This window comes from Scyliorhinus torazame, chromosome 15 (assembly GCF_047496885.1).
Source record: "Scyliorhinus torazame isolate Kashiwa2021f chromosome 15, sScyTor2.1, whole genome shotgun sequence".
In the NCBI taxonomy this organism is placed as follows: Eukaryota; Metazoa; Chordata; class Chondrichthyes; order Carcharhiniformes; family Scyliorhinidae; genus Scyliorhinus; species Scyliorhinus torazame.
Genome location: NC_092721.1, coordinates 181,654,968 through 181,680,151, shown reverse-complemented (window position 1 = coordinate 181,680,151; position 25,184 = coordinate 181,654,968). Strand labels below are relative to the sequence as shown.

At 47.2% G+C, this 25,184-nt stretch overlaps 2 protein-coding genes across 4 annotated transcripts in view; one reads left to right on the top strand and one right to left on the bottom strand.

The window, feature by feature from the left end:
* Positions 1 to 25,184, top strand: part of gabrb3 (gamma-aminobutyric acid type A receptor subunit beta3) — an 896,267-nt gene that overhangs the window by 211,108 nt on the left and 659,975 nt on the right. The gene's annotated exons all lie outside the window — the stretch shown is intronic.
* The window catches only part of gabra5 (gamma-aminobutyric acid type A receptor subunit alpha5), a 109,553-nt gene that overhangs the window by 52,169 nt on the left and 32,200 nt on the right, over positions 1 to 25,184 (bottom strand). For both annotated transcript variants that reach the window (XM_072477222.1, XM_072477221.1), the window contains exon 6: positions 5,600 to 5,682. In XM_072477222.1, the coding sequence (XP_072333323.1) occupies positions 5,600 to 5,682 (83 nt within the window). The remainder of the gene's footprint in view (positions 1 to 5,599; positions 5,683 to 25,184) is intronic.

The window sequence follows — 25,184 nt, the reverse complement described above, 5'->3', positions numbered from 1 at the left end:
AAAAGCCTGTCTCGCACATCTCCTCTAAACTTTGCCCCATGGACCTTAAACCTATGCCCCTGGTGACTGACCCCTCCACCCTGGGAAAGAGTGCCTGCCCATCCATGATTCCTAGCCTCTGACATGTTATTCTATCCATGCCCCTCATAATCTTGTAGCCCTCTATCAGTTCACCCCTCATCCTCTGTCGTTCTAATGAAAACAGTCCGAGTCTATTGAGCCTCTCCGCATAGCTAACATCCTCCACACCAGGCAAAATCTTGGTAAACCTCCTCTGCACCCTCGCCAAATACTCCACATCCTTCTGGTAGTGCGGCGACCGGAATTATGCACAATATTCCAAGTGCGGCCTTATCAAGATTCCATACAACTGTAGCATGACTTGCCAGTTTTTATACTCAATGCCCCATCCAATGAAGGCAAGCATTCTGTATGCTTTCTTGACTACCTTGTCCACTTGTGTTGCCACTTATATTCCTGAGAGTTTTGCCATTTACAGTACATTTCCCCTCTTATGTTAGACTTACCAAATTGCATTACTTCACGTTTGAAACATTTGTTGAGCGTTCATTAATAACCTATAGGGAAGGAAATCTGTCATCCTTACCTGGTCTGACCTACATGTGACTCCAGATCCACAGCAATGTGGTTGACTCTTAAATGCTCTTAGGGATGGGCAATAAATGCTGTCCCAGCCAGCAACGTCCACATCCCATGAACAAATTTAAAAAATAATTCTCTGAAGTTCTGCTTTGTAATTTGTAGTCTGGTTCCTTGAGCTGCATCAGCAGAAGCTCATTCTTAATATCATTGGTTCCCAAGTGGACCACAATGCCTGGACTCTTCCCCTTAAAAGCTCTCCTTGTAGCTGTCCTTTACCCTGGCACTCAGCAGATAACAACTTTCGGGACTCTCAGTTAGGGCTGCAGAGTACAGTATCTGTTCCTGTGACTACACTCTCCTCTATCATATTCCCGCTCAACCTACCTGAATGGACTCGAGTACCAGGACATCACTGCAGGAGTTCCTCGGGGTAGAGTGTAACCATCTTCAGCTGCTTCATCAATGACCTTCCTTCCAACAGCAGGTCATGTGTGACGATACTTGCTGACACCGTTCGCGACTCCTCAGATATTGAAGCAGTCCACATGCAAATGAAGCAAGACCTGAACAATATCCTGGCTTGGGCTGACAAATGGGAAGTGACATTTGAACCACACAAATGCCAGGCCTTGACCAACTCCTTGAGAGACTCAAACTCATGCTCCATGACATTCAATGGGATTATCATCACTGAATTCCCCCATTATCAACATCCTGGTGGCTACCAACCAGAAACTGAACTGGACTAGTCATATAAATACTGTGGCTACAATAACAGGTCAGAGGCTAGGAATCGTGTGGCGAGTAACTAACTCACCTGACTTCCCAAAGCCTGTCCACCACCTACAAGGCACAAGTCAGGAGTGTGATGGAATACTTCCCATTTGCTTGGATGACTGCAGCTCCAACAACAATAAGAAAGCTTGACACCATACAGGACAAAGCAGCCCGCTTGATTTGCATCCCTTGCACAAACATTCATTCCCCCACCACCGATCCAGCATATTACAAGATGCACTGCAGGGACTCCGCAATGCACCTTAGGCAGCACCTTCCAAACCCTTCCGCTACCATCTAGAAGGACAAGGGTAGAAGATACATGGAAATCCCACCACCGGGACGTTCCCCTCCAAGTCACTCACCATCTTGACTTGGAAATATGTTGCCTTTCTCTCGCTGTCGCTGGGTCAAAATCCTGGAACCCCCCTCACTAACAGCACTGTGGGTGTACCTACACCTCAGGGACTGCAGTTCATCACTATCCTTCTCGAGGGCAATTAGGGATAGGAAACAAATGCTGGCCTAGCCAATGAAGCCGACATCCCGTAAAAATGATTAAAAATAAAACCACAAGCCTGCGATCCGTTTGTTCATCGTCGCTGCAATGTTACTTTTGCCATTCACAATGGCATTGTGTACCTTTTGCACACTGACCAAGGCTGCGGCTCCTCTACTATTGCGTCTGCAGTCCTCTTTACCTGCCTCAGTCTCTTGACTAAATCTAAACCATTACTCGAGTATTTTTTTCTCCTGTGTCAAGAAGGTTTTGTGATGCATCACATCGGGTGGTATCCTATTCCCTCAGGATTAGTGGGGCTGGGGGGGCGGGGGGAGAAGTGGATGACAGGTGTGGACTACACCATCTTCCTGCCTGCACCCCAAGTCCAGGGTGGGAAGGCCCCACTGCCAATTGAGGCTCTTAAGTGGATAATTAAGCAAAATAAATCTTTATTAATATCGGTTTACATTAACACTGCAATGAAGTTACTGTGAAAATCCCCTAGTCGCCACACTCTGGCACCTGTTCGGGTACACTGAGGGAGAATTCAGAATGTCCAATTCACCTAACAAACACGTCTTTTGGGATTTAAGGGCCATTTGTATTCGCCATTGCATGAAGCTTGACGAGCAAATCCTGGCCTGTTAGTTTGCTGACTCTAGTGGAGGATCCTCCTTGTTCAAAGGCACAATCATTAGGGACCCAGCATCAGGAAGGGAAGAGGCTTGCTCAGAGCCAGTGATGTCCGTTGTTGCTGATACAACCTCACCTATCATCACACATCAAGGCCAGGGCTCTTCTTTAATCTGAGGACTCGGGTGGATATGCTACTGGTAGAAGCCAGGCCTCTGCCGTGGTGCTAAGAAGTACAGAACCGCTGCTGGTCTCCATTGGCCAGTCGCTCCTGGGCAGGGCTTCTGCCCTTGGGGTTCTTGACCCTGGGGAGAAAGGGCCCATGGTTGGCTTGTTAAATGCCCAAGTCGCACAAAGTGGCCTTCCCTGAAAGAGGTGATGCCGGGAACTCACTGATTGCCTCCGTATATTACATTATTGTCTGCACCCAACTCCAATTCAATAAACTCTGATCAAGCTTACCATTGGTTTAAAATGATGAATTAAAGAGATTTATAGGCTCCTAATTTTAAACATTGTCTGAAATGTTATACAAACCATAAATGTTAAAGTTAGAAAGGCGAACGTCGTTGTCTTTCATTTGTTGAGTTTTATTCTTAACATCGCACTCGGTTTGTAATGCACGCCATTAATGTCGTAATCTGGACAAGTTTTCATTTATTTTGTTTTTTCCTCACCTTTCTGCAGTCCACTAATTTCCTTATTAACTTGTTAGTTCATCTGAAGTTTTATCTGCTGTTTCTTCAAAGCCTCAAATGTGCTTCCATCTCCCTGTGCCTCCTGTACAGTAAAACCAAGGCCTGTTGCCCTAATTCATTCTTTTCAGACCTGTCAAAGCTACAGATCTCCCAGCAACTAATTGATTATTAAATCTCATTCTTCTGAACGTGTTTCTCATCAAATTGAGCTTTTGGATTGTACCAGAGAGGAATCAGTCAGCATTCCAATAGGGATCGAGATTGTGGGGAGTGAGAGAAGTCTTGGAAAAGGAGGGGTTTCCCAAGCCCCATCCTTGCTGGGAATGAGGGTTTTAAAATCAACACTTTACAAACAAATGTAGGTTTCTCCCGAAGTCTTGGCCAACATTTGTCCCTCAACCAATACCACCAAAACTGATTAAGTGGTGATTTCTCCCTTTTGACCTTTGTGGGACTTTATTGGGCACCTATTTGCAGTTGCGATTGATTATACATCATCACTGACCATGCAATAATGTGAGGAGCTCAAAATGTGCAAAATAAATTTGTGGTGCTTTGTTTTTGGCTGCCACAATTAACCAGAGTTCTCGTCCTTTCTGACACACTGGATGGGCAAAGTGGCCTCCTGCTGTGCTGTAAATGACTCTTCAAATAAAAACAATCATTGAATGTGGAGCATTTTGGGACATCAAAGCCATCATTCGCTCCTCCGCCACCACCCTCCCCTGACAGCAGAGGGGGATCACCATTTGCTGCCAGCAGGATCTTGTGGTCCCACTGATATCTACGGTGTTTTTGCGTGGCTCCCCCGTTCCGTTCACCGGGGACACCACTGCGGGTAGATAGTCTTCGGCAGAAGATGGTGGGGTGGCAGTGGCGTTGTGGAATTGCTGCTGGGCTAGTAATCCAAAGACTCAGGGCAATATTCTGGGTACCCGGGTTTCAATCTCACCACATTAGACGGTGATGTTTGAATTCAATAAAAACCTGGAATTAAACATCTAATGATGATCATGAAACCATAGTCGATTGTCATAAAAACCCATCTGGTTCTCTAATGTCCTGTGGGGAAGGAAATCTGCCATCCTTACCTGGTCTGGCCTACATGTGACTCCAGACCCACAGCAATATAGTTGACTCTTAAGTGTCCTCGGGGTGCATGATAGACTGTGGCCTGGCGACATCTCATGAACAAATTTTTTTTTTTAAATCCCACTGCCGGGAAAGGTCAGAATTTCCCGCCCTGTAAAACAAAACTGTAGCCACAAAGCTTGGCTCAGCCAAGCTCGATTTAATACCACTCATTTTGTGCTTCCTCTTCAGATGTGTCAATGTCTTCTTAATTAGATTGTCAATGCTTCATGGCAATCACATAGTACATGTACCCTTGACCGGTTTAATGCCAATAAATGGGGGATAGAATTTCTCCCAGGGTTGTTCATTTGTTTTTATTTTCTGTTATTTTATCATGTTCAAAATAATATAAATGGGAATGGCTGATACACAAGTAGTGTAGACGTAGGCTTCATAAAATCATAGAATTTACAGTGCAGAAGGAGGCCATTCGGCCCATCGAGTCTGCACCGGTTCCTGAAAAAGCACCCTACTTAAGCCAACACCTCCACCCTTATCCCCGTAACCCAGTAACCCCACCTAACATTTTCAGATACGATGGGTAATTTAACATGGCCAATCCACCTAACCTGCACATCTTTGAAATGTGGGAGGAAACCGGAGCACCCAGAGGAAACCCACGCAGACACAGGGGAGAACGTGTAGATTCCGCACAGACAGTGACCCAAGCCGGGAATTGAACCCGAGATCCTGGATCTGTGAAGCAACAGTGCTAACCACTGTATTATCGTGCCGCCCCTTAAATAGAGTGCTCTTTCCAAGGGCCGGTGCAGGCTCGATGGGCTGAATGGCCTCCTTCTGCACTGTAGATTCTATGATCTCCAGTAAAGTTGTTGTCTAAGTTTTAACTTCACCAACTGGTGTCGATCCAGTTAATCAAAACATTTCTATCCCAGTTCTTCATTTGTTGACTTATTTCATCTATTCAATTCAGCTAGATTTCTCAATGAATGAAAAACGTTCACCAGAAAAGTAGCAATAAACATTCACCAATGCAATTTGCATTTGAACTGGATACACAGGAGGTTCTTGTTCCTCTTTGGGCGAGTCACCTTGTTGGTGATGAATGAAAATGAAAACAAATGGGGCAAACTGCATACAGGAGGATGACCTTGGAGGATGACTTTGCTCTATTTCAGGTACAGACCTGACTGTCTTTTCCAAACATGGTGCAGAGCAATTACCAAACTACTTTTGATGCTCGATCATTTTATTCAGTTTTGTTTTCAATTACAATTTCAAAGACACTTACAGCTTCCAAATTTAAGGGGGCAAGCATGAACATCCATAGGAAAGTCTTCTAGTTGCATGGGGCATTCAGCAGCAATGGTTAACCTGTAAAACAGAACATACAACCCCAATAATGTTGCATCTATTCCACAGATTTCTTGCAACTACTTGATGAAGGCGGTTGTTTGATAATGTAATTCACTGAATCATTCATCAGCACTAATTGGGATTCAACTTTTCCTGATTTGCTGACCTTCGGAGCAATATACATTAACATGGTTAATACAGTAATTTCAAATTAATGTTGTTTTATCAGAGTTTTGTGGGGTTTTTTAAATTATGGAAACTGTGATGAATGATAAATGAGGTTTTAAGATGTGGTAGAGAACCAAGCAAAAATTAAAATGGGAACCAAATGCTTTAATTAACTGAAGATTCTCTTTATCAACATCAAATTTACTGGGTCATTCAGTATTGCTTTCCATATTAGCCACTTCAGATTTATTCATAAGCAAAACTGATTTCATTTTCATATTGACCGTGATGAGTTTTGAATCCACTTCTCTGCATAGGTGAATAAATGTGACCTTTTACCATAAGACCATAAGACATAGGAGTGGAAGTAAGGCCATTCGGCCCATCGAGTCCACTCCACCATTCAATCATGGCTGATTTCAACTCCATTTACCCGCTCTCTCTCCATAGCCCTTAATTCCTCGAGAAATCAAGAATTTATCAACTTCTGTCTTAAAGACACTCAACGTCCCGGCCTCCACCGCCCTCTGTGGCAATGAATTCCACATACCCACCACTCTCTGGCTGAAGAAATTTCTCCTCATCTCTGTTCTAAAGTGACTCCCTTTTATTCTAACGCTGTGCCCCCGGGTCCTAGTCTCCCTTGCTAATGGAAACAACTTCCCTACATCCACCCTATCTAAGCCATTCATTATCTTGTAAGTTTCTATTAGATCTCCCCTCAACCGCCTAAACTCCAATGAATATAATCCCAGGATCCTCAGACGTTCATCCTATGTTAGGCCTACCATTCCTGGGATCATCCGTGTGAATCTCCGCTGGACCCGCTCCAGTGCCAGTATGTCCTTCCTGAGGTGTGGGGCCCAAAATTGCTCACAGTATTCTAAATTGGGCCTAACTAATGCTTTATAAAGCTTCAGAAGTACATCCCTGCTTTTATATTCCAAGCCTCTTGAGATGAATGACAACATTGCATTTGCTTTCTTAATTACGGACTCAACCTCCAAGTTTACCTTTAGGGAATCCTGGACTAGGACTCCCAAGTCCCTTTGCACTTCAGCATTATGAATTTTGTCACCGTTAAGAAAATAGTCCACGTCTCTATTCTTTTTTCCAAAGTGCAAGACCTCGCACTTGCCCAAGTTGAATTTCATCAGCCATTTCTTGGACCACTCTCCTAAACTGTCTAAATCTTTCTGAAGCCTCCCCACCTCCTCCATACTACCTGCCCCTCCACCTATCTTCGTATCATCGGCAAACTTAGCCAGAATGCCCTCAGTCCCGTTATCTAGATCGTTAATATATAAAGAGAACAGCTGTGGTCCCAACACTGAACCCTGCGGGACACCACTCGTCACCGGTTGCCATTCCGAAAAAGAACCTTTTATCCCAACTCTCTGCCTTCTGCCTGACAGCCAATCGTCAATCCATGTTAGTACCTTGCCTCGAATACCATGGGCCCTTACTTTACTCAGCAGTCTCCCATGAGGCACCTTATCAAAGGCGTTTTGGAAGTCAAGATAGATAACATCCATTGGCTCTCCTTGGTCTAACCTATTTGTTATCTCTTCAAAGAACTCTAACAGGTTTGTCAGGCACGACCTCCCCTTACTAAATCCATGGTGACTTGTCCTAATCCGACCCTGCACTTCCAAGAATTTAGAAATCTCACCCTTAACAATGGACTCTAGAATCTTGCCAACAACCGAGGTTAGGCTAATTGGCCTATAATTTTCCATCTTTTTCCTTGATCCCTTCGTGAACAGGGGGGTTACAACAGCGATTTTCCAATCCTCTGGTACTTTCCCTGACTCCAGTGACTTTTGAAAGATTATAACTAACGCCTCCACTATTTCTTCAGCTATCTCCTTTAAAACTCTAGGATGTAGCCCATCTGGGCCCAGAGATTTATCTATTTTTAGACCTCTTAGTTTCTCTAGCACTTTCTCCTTTGTGATGGCTACCATATTCAACTCTGCCCCCTGACTCTCCTGAATTGTTGGGATATTACTCATGTCTTCTACTGTGAAGACTGACGCAAAGTACTTATTCAGTTCCTCAACTATTTCCTTGTCTCCCATCACAAAATTACCAGCATCATTTTGGAGCGGCCCAACGTCAACTTTTGCCTCCCGTTTGTTTTTAATGTATTTAAAGAAACTTTTACTATCATTCCTAATGTTACTGGCTAGCCTACCTCCAAATTTGATCCTCTCTTTCCTTATTTCTCTCTTTGTTATCCTCTGTTTGTTTTTGTAATCTTTCCAATCTTCTGACTTCCCACTACTCTTTGCCACATTATAGGCTTTCTCTTTTGCTTTGATGCATTCCCTAACTTCCTTTGTCAGCCATGGCTGCCTAATCCCCCCTCTGATAACCTTTCTTTTCTTTGTGATGAACCTCTGTACTGTGTCCTCAATTACTCCCAGAAACTCCTGCCATTGCTGTTCTACTGTCTTTCCCACTAGGCTCTGCTCCCATTCAAGAGCTGACATTGGACATTAAATCCACCTCTCCACCCGCTCCCCATGCCTCTCAATTCCTTCAAAGATCAGCCTCAACTTTATTCAGTGATGCCACATCCGCAATCCTCTGGCATTCGCAAAAATTGGAGTGAATAAATTTCTCCTTCAGCTCATTCCTTAATAAATCGGCCCCTTATCCTGAAACTGCACCCCCTTCGTTCTAGATCCCCCAGCCAAGGGAAACAACACCTCATTATCAACCTGAAATATCTGAAAACAAGAGTGTGCTAAGAAACATACCTGCACCCAATTTAATATTTATCAAATCGGGCTCACAATGTTGCCCACTTGCGTTTGCGAGAAGCTGCCTAGATTCATATGCAGGGATCATGCCCTCTGCAGGCAAATGGGAAATGTACAGACATTGCAAAAACAATAGCAAGAGGGACAATAGATCCCACCACTGCATTCACCAGGCAACATCTCAACCAATCTGACTTGCTATTCTTGTGCAGTATAAATTGTTTTTCCCTTTGAAATTTGGTATTCATGGGATTGGCCTGATGAGTGTAAGAGGAAAAGCTTCAACTGCCATGTCTCTTTTGCAGTGACATGGACTAACCTCTCGATAGGTAGTTCATGCCACATAGTTCAATTTGGGCATCTTGATTTCTGCAAGAACCCATTTTGTGCTGATGCAACGCTGAAAAAAAACTTCACACTGACTTGCTCCTCCTGGCTCCACCTATGGGACAAAAGGGCGGCACGGTGGCACAGTGCAGAAGAAGGCCATTTGGCCCACAGTACATCAACCCTCTGAGAGAGCACCCCACCAGGACCACTCCCCCACCCTATCCCCTGTAACCCCACCTAACCGGCACATCTTTGGACTGTGAGAGGAAACCTGAGAGCCCGGAGTGGTTAGCACTTCAGCCTCACAGCGTCAGGGACCCGGGTTCGATTCCGGCCTTGGGATGACTCCCTGTGTGGAGTTTACACCGTTTTCCCTGTGTCTGCACGAGTTTCCTCCGGGTAGTCAGGTTTCTCCTCTCACTCCAAGGATGTGCCGGTTCGGTGGGGTTACAGGGGATAGGGTGGGGGAGTAGTCCTGGAGGGGGGCTCTCTCAAAGGGTCGCTGTAGACTCTGTGGGCCGATTGGCCTCCTTCTGCAGTGTTAGGGATTCTGTGGATTCTATTACCTTCTTGGTTGACTAACCTTCAGAAGGACTCGCTTTCCATGATGGCGTTGGCTGCATCAAGGGAAGCTAATGCTGGAACAAGGGCTTCAAGCAAATGTGAAATCCCTGATTTGCATGTGAAAACAACCTTTCTTCTGCTTCTGGCATGGTTAAAGGATGCCTACACTCCCTGCCATTTTGGTTCCTTATTAGGCCACATTACACTTGAGAAAAGACACTGGGCCACACATCTCCTTGTTCTGCTTACACACATGACCGCTACATTTACCATCTCCTTTATGCCTTGCCCTTCCCACTGGAAAGATGATGGGTGTGATCCAATGGCCACCCTGCACCTGAAAAATAGCTCGCCGCGGTGCAGCGTGACCGATAAAAGCCGGGAAACCCCGCTCCCGGGACCTACCCGGCCCGCAACACCTCGTGAGATTCAATGCAACCTCATGAGATGTTGCGATGTAAATCCCGCCCTTTTTGGCAAATCTGCATATTAGAGCGAGGCAGTTCGTCTCACTCTAATATGCTTGTTCCCAAGGTACCTGAGGCTTTGGTATTCACCCCCTTCACCTCGGAGACCTTGAACGAGGGCCATTCAGCACTGGCCCCCCACAAACGGGACCAGACGGAACGGCACTCGTCGGGGTCTCCAAGAAGATCAGAGGCCCCCAAAGCATGCCGTTTGGGCAGGAGGTGCCCTGGCACTGCTGGTGCCACCTAGGCATCCTGGCACTGCTGGTGCCACCTAGGCAGGCTGGCAGTGTCAGGGCCCTTGTACAATGCGAGTTGTGTTGTATAGCCATGTATTTCCTGCTCTGCAAGCACTGGGTAACATTTTTTCTGAAGTAAATTTAGAGTACCAAATTCTTTTTTCTCCAATTCTGGGGCAATTTAGCATGGCCAATCCACTTACCCTGCACATCTTTTGGGTTGTGGGGGTGAGACTCGTGCAGACATGGGGAGAATGTGCAACTTCCACACGGACAGTGACCCGGGGCCGGGATCGAACCCAGGTCCTCAGGTTTGTGAGGCAGCGGTGCTATCCTCTGTGCCACCCACTAGCACTGGGAAAAATGCGGTTAAACGAGCTCGCTATGGGCCTTTGTTCTGATTTGGTTGAATTAAGCCCGTCATCGCCATACTCTTCATCCAGCTCTCATTTACATCCCAAACCTCTTGCCTCCATTCACTGATCTGGTCGCCTTCTTCCCTTCCCCATGGAAGCCTCTCTTCAGGGGTTCTGTCATATCCAGTGACAAGAATAGCCAAATACTGCCTCATTTCCATGGCTCATGGGGTTGCCAACCCTCCAGGTTTTGCCTGGAGCCAACTGGAATTGGCATCTACCTCCTGGTTGCTTTTGAAAGTAATGCAGAAGATTTTAAAATGACACACTTAAGCAAATAAATTAACACAAATGCAGATAATTTGTACGGAAGCCAATCACTCATTTTGGAATAGTGGCCTGATTGCATATTTGGCAGTGTGATGACTCAAGCTATAAACCAATACTGATGCACCGTACTGCATTTCTTTTTTGTGTACTTCTGAGCCATGATTGGACCAGCCGTTCGTCGGTAGCAACGATTGAGGAAGGGAAAGAAGCTCAACTCCCATCATTGGGAGGCATTGCCATGTGGCGACATCACATCAAATGCTGCCCACTTGAATTCAAAGCACAAAAGCGGAATATAACCAGGAGAGGGGAAGGTTGCGAGCACCGTCTGGTGGTGGGGACAAGATGGCGAACGAATACTGTCTTCGGAGGGGCGGGCAAGCTCTGACATGCAGGGGTTAATTTGGTCAGGGGAGAGGGGTGAACATGGCTGTGGGCGCTCACTGGCTTTATACCTGTTGTGAAAAATCTCTCAGTAAATGAATGTAAAAACCAGGATAAGCAGAGCACAAACAGTCCAAGTCTCCATGGTTCCGGCCGATCACTGAGCACGTAAAACCAGCAATTGGAAGTTTAAGGAGTACCAGGGATGTGCGCACACCTTGGGAATTTTTATATCCAATTTAGGAGTTAAGATGGGAACATAAAACACCGAGATAGGCCATACAACCTGTCAAATCTTTCACCAATTAGATCATTGGCTGAATCTATCTTGATTCCATTGGTTTGCCTTTCATTCATAGGCCAGGGTAGCCTTACCTCACAAAAAATCTAGAGGTCACAGCCTGGAAAATTCCAGTTGACCCACCATCCACGAAATTGGGTAGCAAGAAATTCCAGACTTTCACCACCTTTGGTGTGAAAAAGTGCCTCCTGATTTCAATGCTGAATGGTTCAGCCCTCGTTTTGGGATTCTACTCCCTTGTTCACATTCCCATCTGGGGAAATAGTTTCTGCATCTACCTTTTTAATGATCCACGTTATCATTTTATCAGATTACTCTAGAGCTTTTGATTTCCAAAGAAATACACAACGACTTTGTATCCTCATATTTAGTCAGGTTCAAAGTACAATGCTGTTCCTCCAATGTCTCAAATACCTTCTCCTTGGTTAGCTGAACTTCACATCTTTCTCTGCAGACACTGCTTCTCCCTCTTGCTTTAAAATTCTGGCATCTTGGAACATATTTCCAATCAGTTTCCAAACCCCTGAGATTAGGCCCCGGGAATTTCCTCTGTAAAGGTCATTGATTGAAGCACTAAGCACAAATATCTGATCCTGACTGGCTAATTAATTTCCAGCATTATCTATTTTTATTCCTGGGGCTTTCCTGCAAGCTTCCAGGCTGCACGGGGTTCCTCCTGGCCCTGTGCCTGTGGAGAGGAAACCGGAAGCAGCAGCCGACTCGGATTATTTACATGGGATCTGAGGCCCAATTTTGGTTCACAAACACACAAACCGGGACCAGGAGTAGGCCCCTCGAGCCTTCTTTGCTATTCAGAAATATCATGGCTGATCTCATTGTATTCTCAAACTCCACATTCCGGACTAGCCTGCTAAACTCACCGTCTTGCTTATCAAGAATCTATCCAGCTCTACCTTAAAGATATTCAAAGACTTTCCACTGTCTTTTGGGGCAGAGAGTTCCAAAGACTCACAACCTTCTGGGAGAGAATTTCTCCTCATCTGTATTAAACTGACAGGCCTTGGACTGGATTCTCCATTATTGGGACTATGTCCCCACATCGGCGTCAAAACGGTGTAGTTTTACATCTGAACATCCTGGATTAAAGGGACACAAATTCACAGCCCTGCAGGGGCCGAGCAGGGACCCGTCGTGAATCTCGCAGCTTATGCTGCAGATACGGGTCCCCGCACTTCTGGTTCAGAGGCCGCACAAGCGTCTGGCGGTGGCCTCCAGCAGTCGCGCCGTGCGCCATGGCAGACTCGGACCGCGGAGGTAGACCCACAAAGGAGACCCCCGATCCTCAACCCCCGCACGAACATTCCCCGGGTGCCTATAAGGCCCTCCTAACCGCCCACCCCCGATCAGGGCGGCCGCGGACTCGGTCCGCAGCCGCCACGCGAGTGTCCCGACCGGCAGGACCAGGTTAGATCCACGCCTTCGGCCGGCTGGGGGCGGAAGATGTCGGAGTGGGCCTCTGGCAATGGCCCCAGGCGGCGCGCGTACTCCCCGGTGACGCCACTTTTCGATGCCCAGAGAATCGGAGAACCGGCGCCGGTCCCGATTTCTGCGTCAAACTGGATTCTCCGGCTCTGCGCTGGCCGCGATTTTGGCGCGAGTGTGCGGAGAATCCAGCCCCTTTTATTTTTAAAAAGTGATTCTCTAGTTCCAGATTCTCCCACAAGATGAAAAATCCTCTCCACATCCACCCAGTCAAGACTCCTCAGCATCTTGTGCTTCAATCAAGTCGCCTCTTACTCTTCTAAGCTCCACTGGATACAAGCCTAGCCTGTCCAACTCTTCCTCTTACGACAACCCGCCACTCCAGGTATTCGTTTGGTAAACCTTCGCTGAAATGTTTGCAACCCATTTAAGCCTTCCTTAAATAAGGAGACCAACACTATGCACAGTACTCCAGATTTGGCCTCACCAATTGCCTGTACAACTGAAGCATAACCTCCCTACTTTTGTTTCCATTCCCGAAACAATAACATTCTATTAGCTTTCGTAATTACTTGCTGTACCTAAATACTATTGTGATTCATGGGCACTGAGCTCCCTCTGAATCTCCGATGACCAATTTCACACATGATTATCTATTTGCCAGTTCTTTGCCCACTGACTTAACCTCTCTTTATCCCTTTGCAGCCTCCTTATGTCCTCTTCACAACTTACTTTCTGACCTATCTTTGTGTCATCAGCTTGGCTTCAGGCTTTTTATTCCAGTGCACCCAACACCGCTTTCAGTTTAGTTGTTACCCCAACTAGTTTCTAACCATCACAAAGACATAACCATCCAACATCACAGAATCACAGAAAAATACTGCACAGAAGAGGCCCTTCAGCACATCCGGTCTGCACCGACACATGAAAATAATCAGACTTGCCTACCTAATCCCATTTGGAGGTGCCAAGTACTCACCCGGGTACTTATTAAAGGATGTGAGGCAACCCGCCTCTATCACCTTCCCAGGCAGTGCGTTCCAGACCGTCACCATCCTCTGGTTAAAATTATTTGTCCTCAAATCCCCCTTAAACCTCCTGCCCCTCACCTTGAACTTGTGTCCCCTCGTACCGGACCCTTCAATGAAGGAGAGCAGCTGCTCCTTTCCACCCTGTCCATGCCCCTCATAATCTTGTACACCTCGATCACGTCGCCCCTCAGTCTTCTCTCCTCCAGCGAAAGCCCATTCAACCTCTCTTCATAACTTAAATGTTCCATCCCAGGCAACATCCCGGTGAATCACCTCTGCACCCCCTCCAATGCAATCACATCCTTCCAATAATGTGGAGACTAGAATTGCACCCACTACTCCAGCTGTGGCCTTCTGGTAGTGATCACAAATATTCTTGATCACAACGTCTTTTGCTGTTAATAACTGAACAATAAGCATACAGGGGTAAATAAATGTGAGGATTCGAGTACATGAGCAGGATACTCGGCTCATGCGCACACATGAGTGCGGCCTCAACTGGGATCTTGGATTCATGTCACACTATATTCGCCCCCTTCCCCCACCCCCTCAACCACCTGGCCTGGGCTTGCAAAATCCTACCAACTGTCCTATCTTGAAACAATTCACACCTCTTTAACCTGTGATTATCCCTCTCTCCAGTCACACCGTCTGGATCTGTAAAGACTTAATTACCTATTACCTACAAAGACTCAGATTCAAAGTATCGTCTTGCATCATTGACTTTGTCTATATATGTGTTTCTGGAACCCACCTCTTCATTCACCTGAAGAAGGAGCTGTGCTCCGAAACCTAGCGATTCGAAACAAACTTGTTGGACTTTAACCTGGTGTCGTAAGACCTCCTTACTGTACCCACCCCAGTCCAACGCCGGCATCTCCACATCGAGGGAAAAACAGATCAGTGGAAGAAATGGTGGTATGGTAGCACAGTTGCTTCACAGCTCCAGGGTCTCCGATTCGATTCCCGGCTTGGGTCACTGTCTGTGTGGAGTCTGCATGTTCACCCCATGTCTGTATGGGTTTCCTCCGGTTTCCTCTCACAGGCCAAAGATGCGCAGGCTAGGTGGATTGACCATGCTAATTTACCCTTAGGTTACATGGGGTTACTGGGATAGGGTGGAGGTGTGGGCTCAAGTGGGGTGCTGTTTCCAAGAGCCGGTGCAGACTCGATGGATCTCATGGCCTCATTCTGCAGTGTAAATTCTCTGATTCTATGAAATTGATAGAAATAAACATGGGGCAAAGATGGTGGAGAGTCTGCTACTGACGTACGTCAGAGAACTTCAGATTGTGAACCCCCCCGACTATAGTATAAATCTGACCCCATTTCCAGTTCTCTTTGACAAAGAGTTATCCAGACTCGAAACGTTAGCTCTCTTTTCTCTCCACAGATGCTGTCAGACCTGCTGAGATTGTCCAGTACTTTCTGCTTTAGTTTCTGAGGACAAAACATTTCCATTTTCAACAAGCAGTGAGACATATAGCACTTGGGGCAAAGAGAATCAAAGGATGTGGGGAAGGGGAGGTAAGCGATAACAGGTTACTGAGTTTGATGATCAGTCACATCATAATGAACGCTTGAAGGACCAAATGGCCTCTTCCTGCTCCTATTTTCTATGTTTCTCAATCTCCATTCTCTTCAGAAAGGCATCCGACTGGGTTTTCAATCTGTACTGTACTGTTACTCTCATAGACTCCGCTGCTAGAATTTCGTAACTCTAGTTCCCTTCAGATGGAAACATTTCCCCAGGTGTTCCATTCTTACTCCAAATCCTCTCATATCTCCTAAAATTTGTAGTCTGTGCAACAGGAGGCAAACTCCCCAAATCAGCTTGTCACCAATTCGCTGCATAATGTTCAGTTCGGTTAAACATACATCGTATTCTTAAGCTTTTAGCATCTCTTTTCCTTCTTATATGTCATAAAATGTGGACAACGTTTTAAGCTGTTGCTGAATATTTAATCGGTGCCATGCATTGTTTATGAGCAATGGTTTACTGCTACATTTAAATTAGCCTTCAAGACATTTCAGACATCCAAAAGCGTTGCCACCCTCTCCATCTCCCACGTTACTGTAGATCTTTGCAATCCCCATATTCAGATGTACTTACCCGATTGAGAGATTATCCCTTGATGTAGCTAAATGTCTTCAAATGTGGTCATTATCCTTCTGAGTCACATAGACTTCAGCCTGCCAGGGACTCTTTTGTGCATAATGTTACCTGTGATTTTAATCTTTTTGATCTGGTTGCTCACATAGCAATCAAGTTCTTGTAAGAAACCCCCTCCAACAAGTCTTGAAGTTCATCTCTTTACAAGAATGGAGGATTAAAGCTTTTTGAGACAGGCTCAAAAGAGTGTGGTTTATTTAATGAGATATAAAAACTAGAATTTTGTACATATTTCTGCAGTCTGATTAAATTAGCTTTGTCGCTCTTAAAAGTAATTTAAAAAATATATATTTCTCACAGACGTGAGCAGGAATTTTCTTTCTGATGTTTTATGAAAGAAAGGCTAACCCAGTTCTAGATTCTTGATAATTAAAGATACCTTGTAGTTTGCATTGGACTGAATCTAACAGAATCGTACCATTAGTTTAACTTGCCTCTGCAGGTTTTTGTCATAATATCCACTCATGTATATAATGAGATGCAGACAGTCAGTGATTGACACATAGGATGACCAATAAGCACACAGCACAGTGCAGCCAATCACCAGACAGGACACCACCACTATAAAGCCAGAGGGCATTAGGTTTCCCGCTCTCTCGGGACCCAGCTGCTGAGACAGTCAGAGTCAACGAGCTAGCAAGCACAAACACCATGCGGTAGCTAGTAAGTCTGGTCAGGCTACTACAAGGTCTCCAGTCAGTTCAGTAGAGTGTCGACCCACAGCTGAATATGTACAGCAGTTCATCTAGTTGAATAAAACCGTGTTGGATCTTCACCTGTGTTAGACGTTTGTTTCTGACTTCCCTGCATCGAGTGCAGTCCACATCGAACCAACCTGCCTAACACATCATGGTACCAGAGTGATATTGTTCTTGACGGACCTACCTCGAGTGAATCAGCATCGACCATCAAGCAGCCATCTAGTGAAATGGAAAACATCCAGCCTCTTCCGCAACTCCGTATCTGCGGCAACCTCGGTGCCAACTGGAAAATCTTCAAGCAAAAGTTCCTCTTGTACATCGAGGCTTCCGACCTCGAGGCAGCATCGGATGCTAGGAAGATCGCACTATTTCTCTCCACTGCGGGGGAGAGAAATAGCGAATCTACAATTCGCTGACGGCGAAGACAAAACAAAATTCAAAACAGTCCTGCTGAAGTTCGACAGCCACTGCGACATTGAGGTGAATGAGAGCTTTGAATGGTACATCTTCCAGCAGAGGCTTCAGGGTAAGGATGAACCTTTTCAGTCCTTCTTGACCCATCTCCGCATTCTAGCGCAGTCATGTAACTATGACTCGACGACTGATTCCATGATCCGGGATCAGGTTGTTTTCGGGGTCCACTCCGACTCCCTACGGCAGCAGCTCCTTAAAATCAAACAGTTGACCCTCTCTGTCGCTATCGAGACGTGCGTTTTCCATGAGCATGCCAAGAATTGTTACTCCCACATCAGGGCGGCAGAAACTGCGAAGCTGGCCTCCCACGAGGCAGAAAGGGTGCAGGCCATTGCACAGATGGTGGGCCTGAGCATCGAGGAGAGTGGCTGTTTTGCGCGCTTTTCTCGGAACCCTGCGCATGCGCGCTATGACCGAGTGGACGACGAGATCGAAAACCCGACTGCGCAGGTGCGTACACCGACCGCACTGTGCATGCGCGATGGCGCACGGATCGCGCTGACGTCAGCACCATGACCTGTCCGAATTGTGGCTCCGCCCACTTTTAAAGTGGCAATGTCCGGCAAGAGGACGCCGATGTCTCCAGTGTGGCAAGCTTGGCCACTACACAGCCCTCTGCAGATCCGCTCAGCAGCCAGCGATCCCAGCTGCGGCGCAGAAGTATCCGCTCAATACAACAAGGCATGCCAGATTCTGATCCCGACAGCCCAACGGACCCTGATGCTGACTGCCTCAAGTCTCCATATCGGGTGGGCATCATAACCACACATGAGCTGGCCTCCACCACACCTGCGCAACGCCTCTCGACCCTCAGTGTGGATCCCGACGACGAGTGGTGTGCTGTCCTCACAGTTAACAAGGCTCGCATCCGATTTAAACTGGACACCGGCACATCTGCGAACCTCATCTCACAATCCGACCTCGACACCATCCGGGCCCGACCAAGCATTCTTCCACCGGCCTGCCAGCGCCTTGACTACAATGGCAATGCCATAGCTGCCAGTGGCTCGTATCAACTAGGGGTATCCAACAAGGCGAGCAAGTCAACGTTACGATTTGAAATCGTCAGGCCTGACAGGGCGTCCCTGCTCGGTGCTCGTGCCTGCAAGCTCCTGAACCTGGTTCAGCGAGTCCACACCTTGTCATCCACCTCGCCCGATGGAAATTTGCAAGCCAACATAGACGACATTATCACGCAGTACCACAGCGTATTCGATGGAATGGGCACGCTCCCATACCAATACAAAATCCTGCTCAAGCCGAACGCCACCCCTGTAATTCATGCACCACGCCGGGTGCGGGCACCCCTCAAGGATCGTCTGAAAAAGCAACTACAAGACCTCCAAGACCAGGGCATCATCTCGAAGGTCACAGAGCCAACAGACTGGGTCAGCTCCATGGTCTGCGTAAAGAAGCCATCAGGGGAGCTCCGCATTTGCATTGATCTCAAGGATCTAAACCGCAACATCATGCGGGAGCACTACCCGATCCCGAAGCGTGATGAGTTAACCAGTGAGATGGCTCATGCCAAATTCTTCACTAAGCTGGACGCCTCCTGGGGTTTTTGGCAAATACAGCTGGACGCGTCCAGTTGCAAGCTGTGCACGTTCAACACCCCGTTCGGCCACTAATGTTACAACTGCATGGCTTTCGGTATCATATCTGCCTCCAAAGTGTTTCATCGCATCATGGAGCTGATGGTGGAGGGCATCGAGGGGGTACGAGTATACGTGGACGACGTGATCATCTGGTCCACAACACCTCAGGAACACACCGTTCGCCTCGAGCAGGTCTTCCAGTGAATTCATGAACATGGTGATGCACGATCAATTGAACAAAGACGAGAGTTGGATACAAGGCCTCCCACAAAGCAGGCGAAATGGCTGCTGAATGGAGGACATGCATATTTATACTCCGCCTACTGGGCGGAGCCAGCAGGCAGGGAGTACCGGTGAACCTGTAGTACAGGTCCTACCTTACATCACCTAATACAGGTGCAACAGTGGTTTATCACACATGGTCTCCAGCTCAACAGGGCCAAGTGCTCATTTGGTCAATCTGATATAAAGTTTCTAGGTGACCAGATCTCGCGGCAGGGTGCGCGGCCAGACGCCGACATGGTCTTGGCGATCAACGCCATGAAGACCCCGGAGGACAAGAAGGCAGTCCTCCGCTTCCTCGGGATGGTCAACGTTCTCGGGAAATTCATTCCCAATATGGCATCCCACACCACGGCCCTCTGCCATCTCGTCAAGAAGTCAACGGAATTCCAGTGGCTGCCCACACATGAAGAGGAATGGCGTGAGTTGATGGCAAAGCTCACCACAGCCCCAGTTCCAGCGTTCTTCGACCCAACCAAGGAAACCAAGATATCAACTGATGCAAGCCAGGACGGCATTGGGGCGGTGCTCCTCCAGCGAGATGACTCCTCGTCCTGGGCTCCAGTGGCATATGCCCAATGAGCAACGGTATGCCCAGATCGAAAAGGAGTGTCTGGATCTCCTGACAGGAATAGTCAAGTTTCATGACTATGTTTACGGCCTGCCGAAATTCACGGTGGAAACAGACCACAGGCCTCTAGTCCACATAATCCAGAAGGATTTAAATGACATGACACCTCGGTTACAGCTAATTCTTCTTCGACTCCGCCGCTGTGACTTCGAACTTGTCTACACACCAGGCAAAGAGCTGATCATTGCAGATGCCCTATCCCTGTCCATCACCACACCATGTGAACAAGGTGACTTCATCTGCCACATCGAAGCGCAAGTGCAATTGTGTGCCACCAACCTCTCAGCCTCTGAACGGGTGGTCCAAATTTGTGAGGAAATGGCCAAGGATTCTTTACTGCAGCGTGTGATGCAGCACCTTACCCATTGCTGGCAGAAGGGACAATGTCCCCAATTCTTTAATGTTAAAGACGAGCTGACGGTGGTGGAGGGAATCCTTCTGAAACTCGACAGGATCGTTATTCCTCAAAGCATGCAGGCTATGGTGCTGGGTCAACTCCATGAGGGTCACCTTGGAGTCGATTAAATGCCGACACAGAGCTCGGGAGGTGGTTTACTGGCCGGGCATTAACCAGGATATTGCCAGAACGGTCCTCAACTGCCCCACCTGTCAGAGGTTTCAACCGGCTCAACCCAAGGAAACACTGCAACAGCACGAGATCGTGACCTCTCTGTGGTCCAAAGTAGGTGTAGACATTTTTCACGCCAAGGGGTGTGACTACGTGCTCCTGGTCGACTACTTTTCCAGTTGCCCAGAAGTGGTGAAACTGTCCGAACTCAAGTCGAAGGCGGTCATCCAAGCCTGCAAAGAAACGTTCGGCAGGCAGGGGATACCGCTGCTTTTATAAACAAGAATGGTCTGATTTTGCACAGTCCTACAACTTCCGTCATGTTACCTCCAGTCCCCACTACCAGCAATCAAACGGGAAGGCCATGAAAGGGTTCCATATTGTCAAGCGGTTGCTGTGCAAAGCTGCAGACTCAGGCTCCGACTTCAACCTGGCAATGCTGGCATACAGGGCAACCCCACTGTCCACTGGGTTGTCTCCAGTGCAGATGCTCATGAATCACACTCTTGAGGACCACGGTTCCAGCCATCCATGTTCCAGACCTTGACCAACGCACGGTACTACAAAAAGTGCAGCAGTCCCGGGCGTAACGGAAGGCGACATATGATGCTCATCCCACGGATTTACCTGAGCTGGCTCCAGCCGATCATGTTCGCGCCCAGTTGCCTGAGGGCGTTTGGTCAGCCACAGCTGTTGTTGTCAAACAAGTTGCCCCGAGGTCTTTCATTGTTCGCATGGCTGATGGATCCTTGCTACGGCGCAACAGACGGGCATTGCGAAGAGTTCCACGCCCACCACCTGACCGCAGTGCTCCGCCAGCTATCATGCTTCCTCCGGACGTACCCTGCCACGAGGCCACCAATCTGCAAGCGATCCTGCTGGCCCACGCGACGACCGCAATGGCAGCGATCCCACCTCTCTACGTGCAGGCGGCTCCTGATCCACCTCTGCGGCGATCAACAAGAATTCATCGCCCTCCACAAAAACTGAATCTGTAGACTTAACTTTTGTAAATTTTTGTGACTGACTCCATCGACTCAACTCTTGTAAATATGCTTAGTTTGCCATGTATCTGCACTATCGACACCTTCCCATGTATATACGTTTGTTTAATCACCATTTGTATATGGTCAGGTATATATACACACACCTCAGTATTTATTTAACTCAAAAAAAAAAGGGGGGAGATGTCATATTATCCACTCATGTATCTAATGAGATACAGACAGGCAGTGATTGACACATAGGATGACCAGTAAGCATACAACACAGCACAGCCAATCACCAGACAGGACACTACCACTATAAAGCCAGAGGGCACTAGGTATCCCGCTCTCTCAGGAATCAGCTACTGAGACAGTCAGAGTCCACAAGCTAGCAAGCACAAACACCATGCGATAGCTAGTAAGTCTGGTCAGGCTACTACAAGGTCACTAGTCAGATCAGTATAGTGTCGACCCACAGCTGAATTTTTACAGCATTTCATCTAGTTGAATAAAAGAGTGTTGGATCTTCTCCTGTGTTAGACATCTGTTTCTAACTTCCCTGCATCAAGTGCAGTCCACATCGAACCAACCTGCCTAACACATCAGTTTTGATTTAATTTTTGGGGTGGTGGATTGTTGGAGCTGTGGCTGATAATGGTGTGGCGAGGGAAAGCGAGCATCTGGGGTCTACGTGACGAGTGCAAGCAAATGTCTTTATATCAAGGACTGAAATGGAATTGTGCATTAGAATGGGTGAATTCAATATTAATCAGATAGGGAAAGGGAACGAGAGAGACGGATGTGAAGAAAGAGAAAAGTTGAGAGAGGTAAAAAATACAAAAAGGAAAACAAATTGACATTTAAAAAAAATCTTGCCCAATAATTAAAATGATGAAGGAATGAGACTCCAGTCATTACCAGAGGGACTGTTTATTGGGAATTAACACATGAAAAGGTACTTCACAGAATCCCTACAGTGCAGAAGGGGGCTATTGGCCCATCAAGTCTGCAGCGGCCCTTCGAATGAGCACTCCAGCCATTTCCACTCCCTTGTCCAGCCTGCCTTATCCCTGTAACCCCATCCCTGGACATTAAGGGACAATTTAGCATGGTCAATCCAGCTAACCACCCTGGCAAGCACTGCTCCCTCACAGCCAATTCCAGCTTTGGCTGAGTTTCTATGTTTCCCCCCGTTTCGGTGTGGGTTTCCACCGGGTGCTCCGGTTTTCTCCCACAGTCCAAAGAAGTACAGGTTAGGTGGATTGGCCATGATAGATTACCCCTTAGTGTCCAAAAGGTTAGGTGGGATTACTGGGTTATGGTGGGGGAGTGGGCCTTAGTAGGGTGCTCTTTCAGAGGGTCGGTGCAGACTCTTTTTTTAAATATAAATTTAGAGTATGCAAACATGGGGAGAATGTGCAAACTCCACATGGACAGTGACCCACAGCCGGGATCAAACCTGGGACCTCGGCGCCGTGAGGCAGCAGTGCCACGCCACCGTGCTTCCCAGGGTTGGTGCAGACTTGATGGGTCGAATGGCCTGCTTCTGCACTGTGGGGATTCTATAATTCTATGAACCCGCACATATTTGGAGTGTGCGAGGAAACCAGAGGAAACCCACGCAGCCACGGGGAGAAGGTGAAAACTCCACGCAGACAGTCATCTGAGGCTGGAATTGAACACGGGTCCCTGGCGCTGTGAGGCCGCAGTGCTAACCACTGTGCCGCCTGCTCCCCCTAAATTACTTTGAAGGTAAATAGTTTGAATTACTTTGTGGTGACTTCAGCTTCAATTTGTTGTGCAAATGCAGCAACTTCAATGCTGTTCGATGCATTTCAATGGTAATGCAGAAAATGAGTTTTGTTTTTGTGAAGCTGACAGGGGCTGGCACAGCTCCGGCATCATTTTTGCCTTTTTTCCTTTAATTGAACCATTGCCCTGGGCTTAATTTGCTGTTGCATTTACGAATACATCAAGCCGAGCACAATTAGGGTTGCTGTTACTTTAGCAGGATATTATGCACCAATGACAACTTTTAGGATGGTGCATTGTTGTTCTGTATTGATGTATTCTGCCACCTAGTGACATTTCCATAGTGCTGCAGCTATCTTGGTTCTGGTGTAAGGCACCTGTTTTTGAGAGAAATTATGTACAGGACTGGGTACAATCCCACCGTTAAGCGCCAGGGCCACAGAGCTCTCTGAGAAAGAGACAGTCACCATTTTTGACGTTGGCTTAATTTACAGTGTAGTGCCAAAATTTATTGTGTCATCCACACATAGGAACATCAAGAGGAACAGGTTAAAATTTCAATGCTCACATTAAAAAATAAATAGTGCGCTTGGGCTGGATTCTCCGAGCCTCCACGTCAAAATCGTGTTCGGCGGGGGGACGGAGAATGGCCGTTTACCCGGAAATCGGGACTGGCGCCGCTGAAGCGATTCTGCTGTCCCCGTAGAATTGCTCAGGAGTCGCTCGTGTGCGATCTTGACAGAGGCCACCCCGCGATTCTCCGCGCAAAACTGGCCGCGTTCCCGATGCCCTGGTTCTAACCATGTATCGGCCGTCGGGAACTCAGTCTGCGGCTGCCCTGGTGGGGGTGGGGGGTGGGGGGATTGATCATGGGGGGGGGGGGGGTCATGGACGACCAGGGGAGCGATCGGGCGGCAGGGACCTGCAGGCACCCGCGATCTCGTGGGGGCTACATTTTTGATGACGGTCCACGGTGCGAGTCAGCCATGTCACACGGCGGGGCCGCCGCCGTACGCATGCGCGGACTCCTGACCAGAAGTACGGGATCCTGTATCCACAGCCAGGGCTGCGTGAAGCAGTCCGGGGCCCTGCCAGCCCCCTGCAGGTCGGAGAATCGCTCAGGACTTTCTTAAGGAAAGTCCAGAGTGAAACATCAGCATTTGCACGCTGCCGTGGGGACATAATCTCATTATTGTAGAATCCAGCCCCTTATATAGCATTTCACTGATAAAATACCACAAAACACAACAATAAGCTTTGTTGGAGTCACTGTTATGAATATGAATATTTTTTCTCTTCTTTATTTTCCCCCCCCCAAAAAAAAATGTTAATTCCCTCCTGCACCCACCAATGTCTTCTGGCACTGGTGACTGTCATGTGAGAGTACCTTTAAGACATGGATGTTTAAGCAATGTACCTTTAAGAAAACAGTGGTGAAACAGTGACGTCAGAGAGTGGGTGGAGCTGGGCTTTAGATCAGCCATTTTGAAGGTTCAGTTTGAAAAAGCAGCTTGTGGGTGTCTGTGTTCCAAGAGAGCTGCAGTTTGGAGGAAAAGAGCTTGGGGAATGTCTGTGTTTTGCAGTGAGCTGGATTTGCTGTGATGTCTGCCATGAAAGACTACCTCTGGATCATTTGGGAGATTTAAACTCATAATAGTAAAGCCTTTAACCTGATGTGATTCTGTTTAAAGGTGTTAAGTCTCTTGGAAGTTTGAAGGAACATTTTGAGGAATTATTTACTGTTGCAATATTTTCTGAGTTATCTTTGAAGTAAGGGGTGTTAAGAGATCCAATGTTTATTTCAGATGTTAAGTTGAGTTCATGGAATAAACATTGTTTTGTGTTTAAAAACCCACGTGTCCATAATTGTAATCACACACCTAGGGAACAAGCCGTGTGCTAGGAAAAGCAACAAATACATTAAAGGGGGAGGTTGGTTCAACTTCATGATACATTTTGGGGTTCTGAAAACGC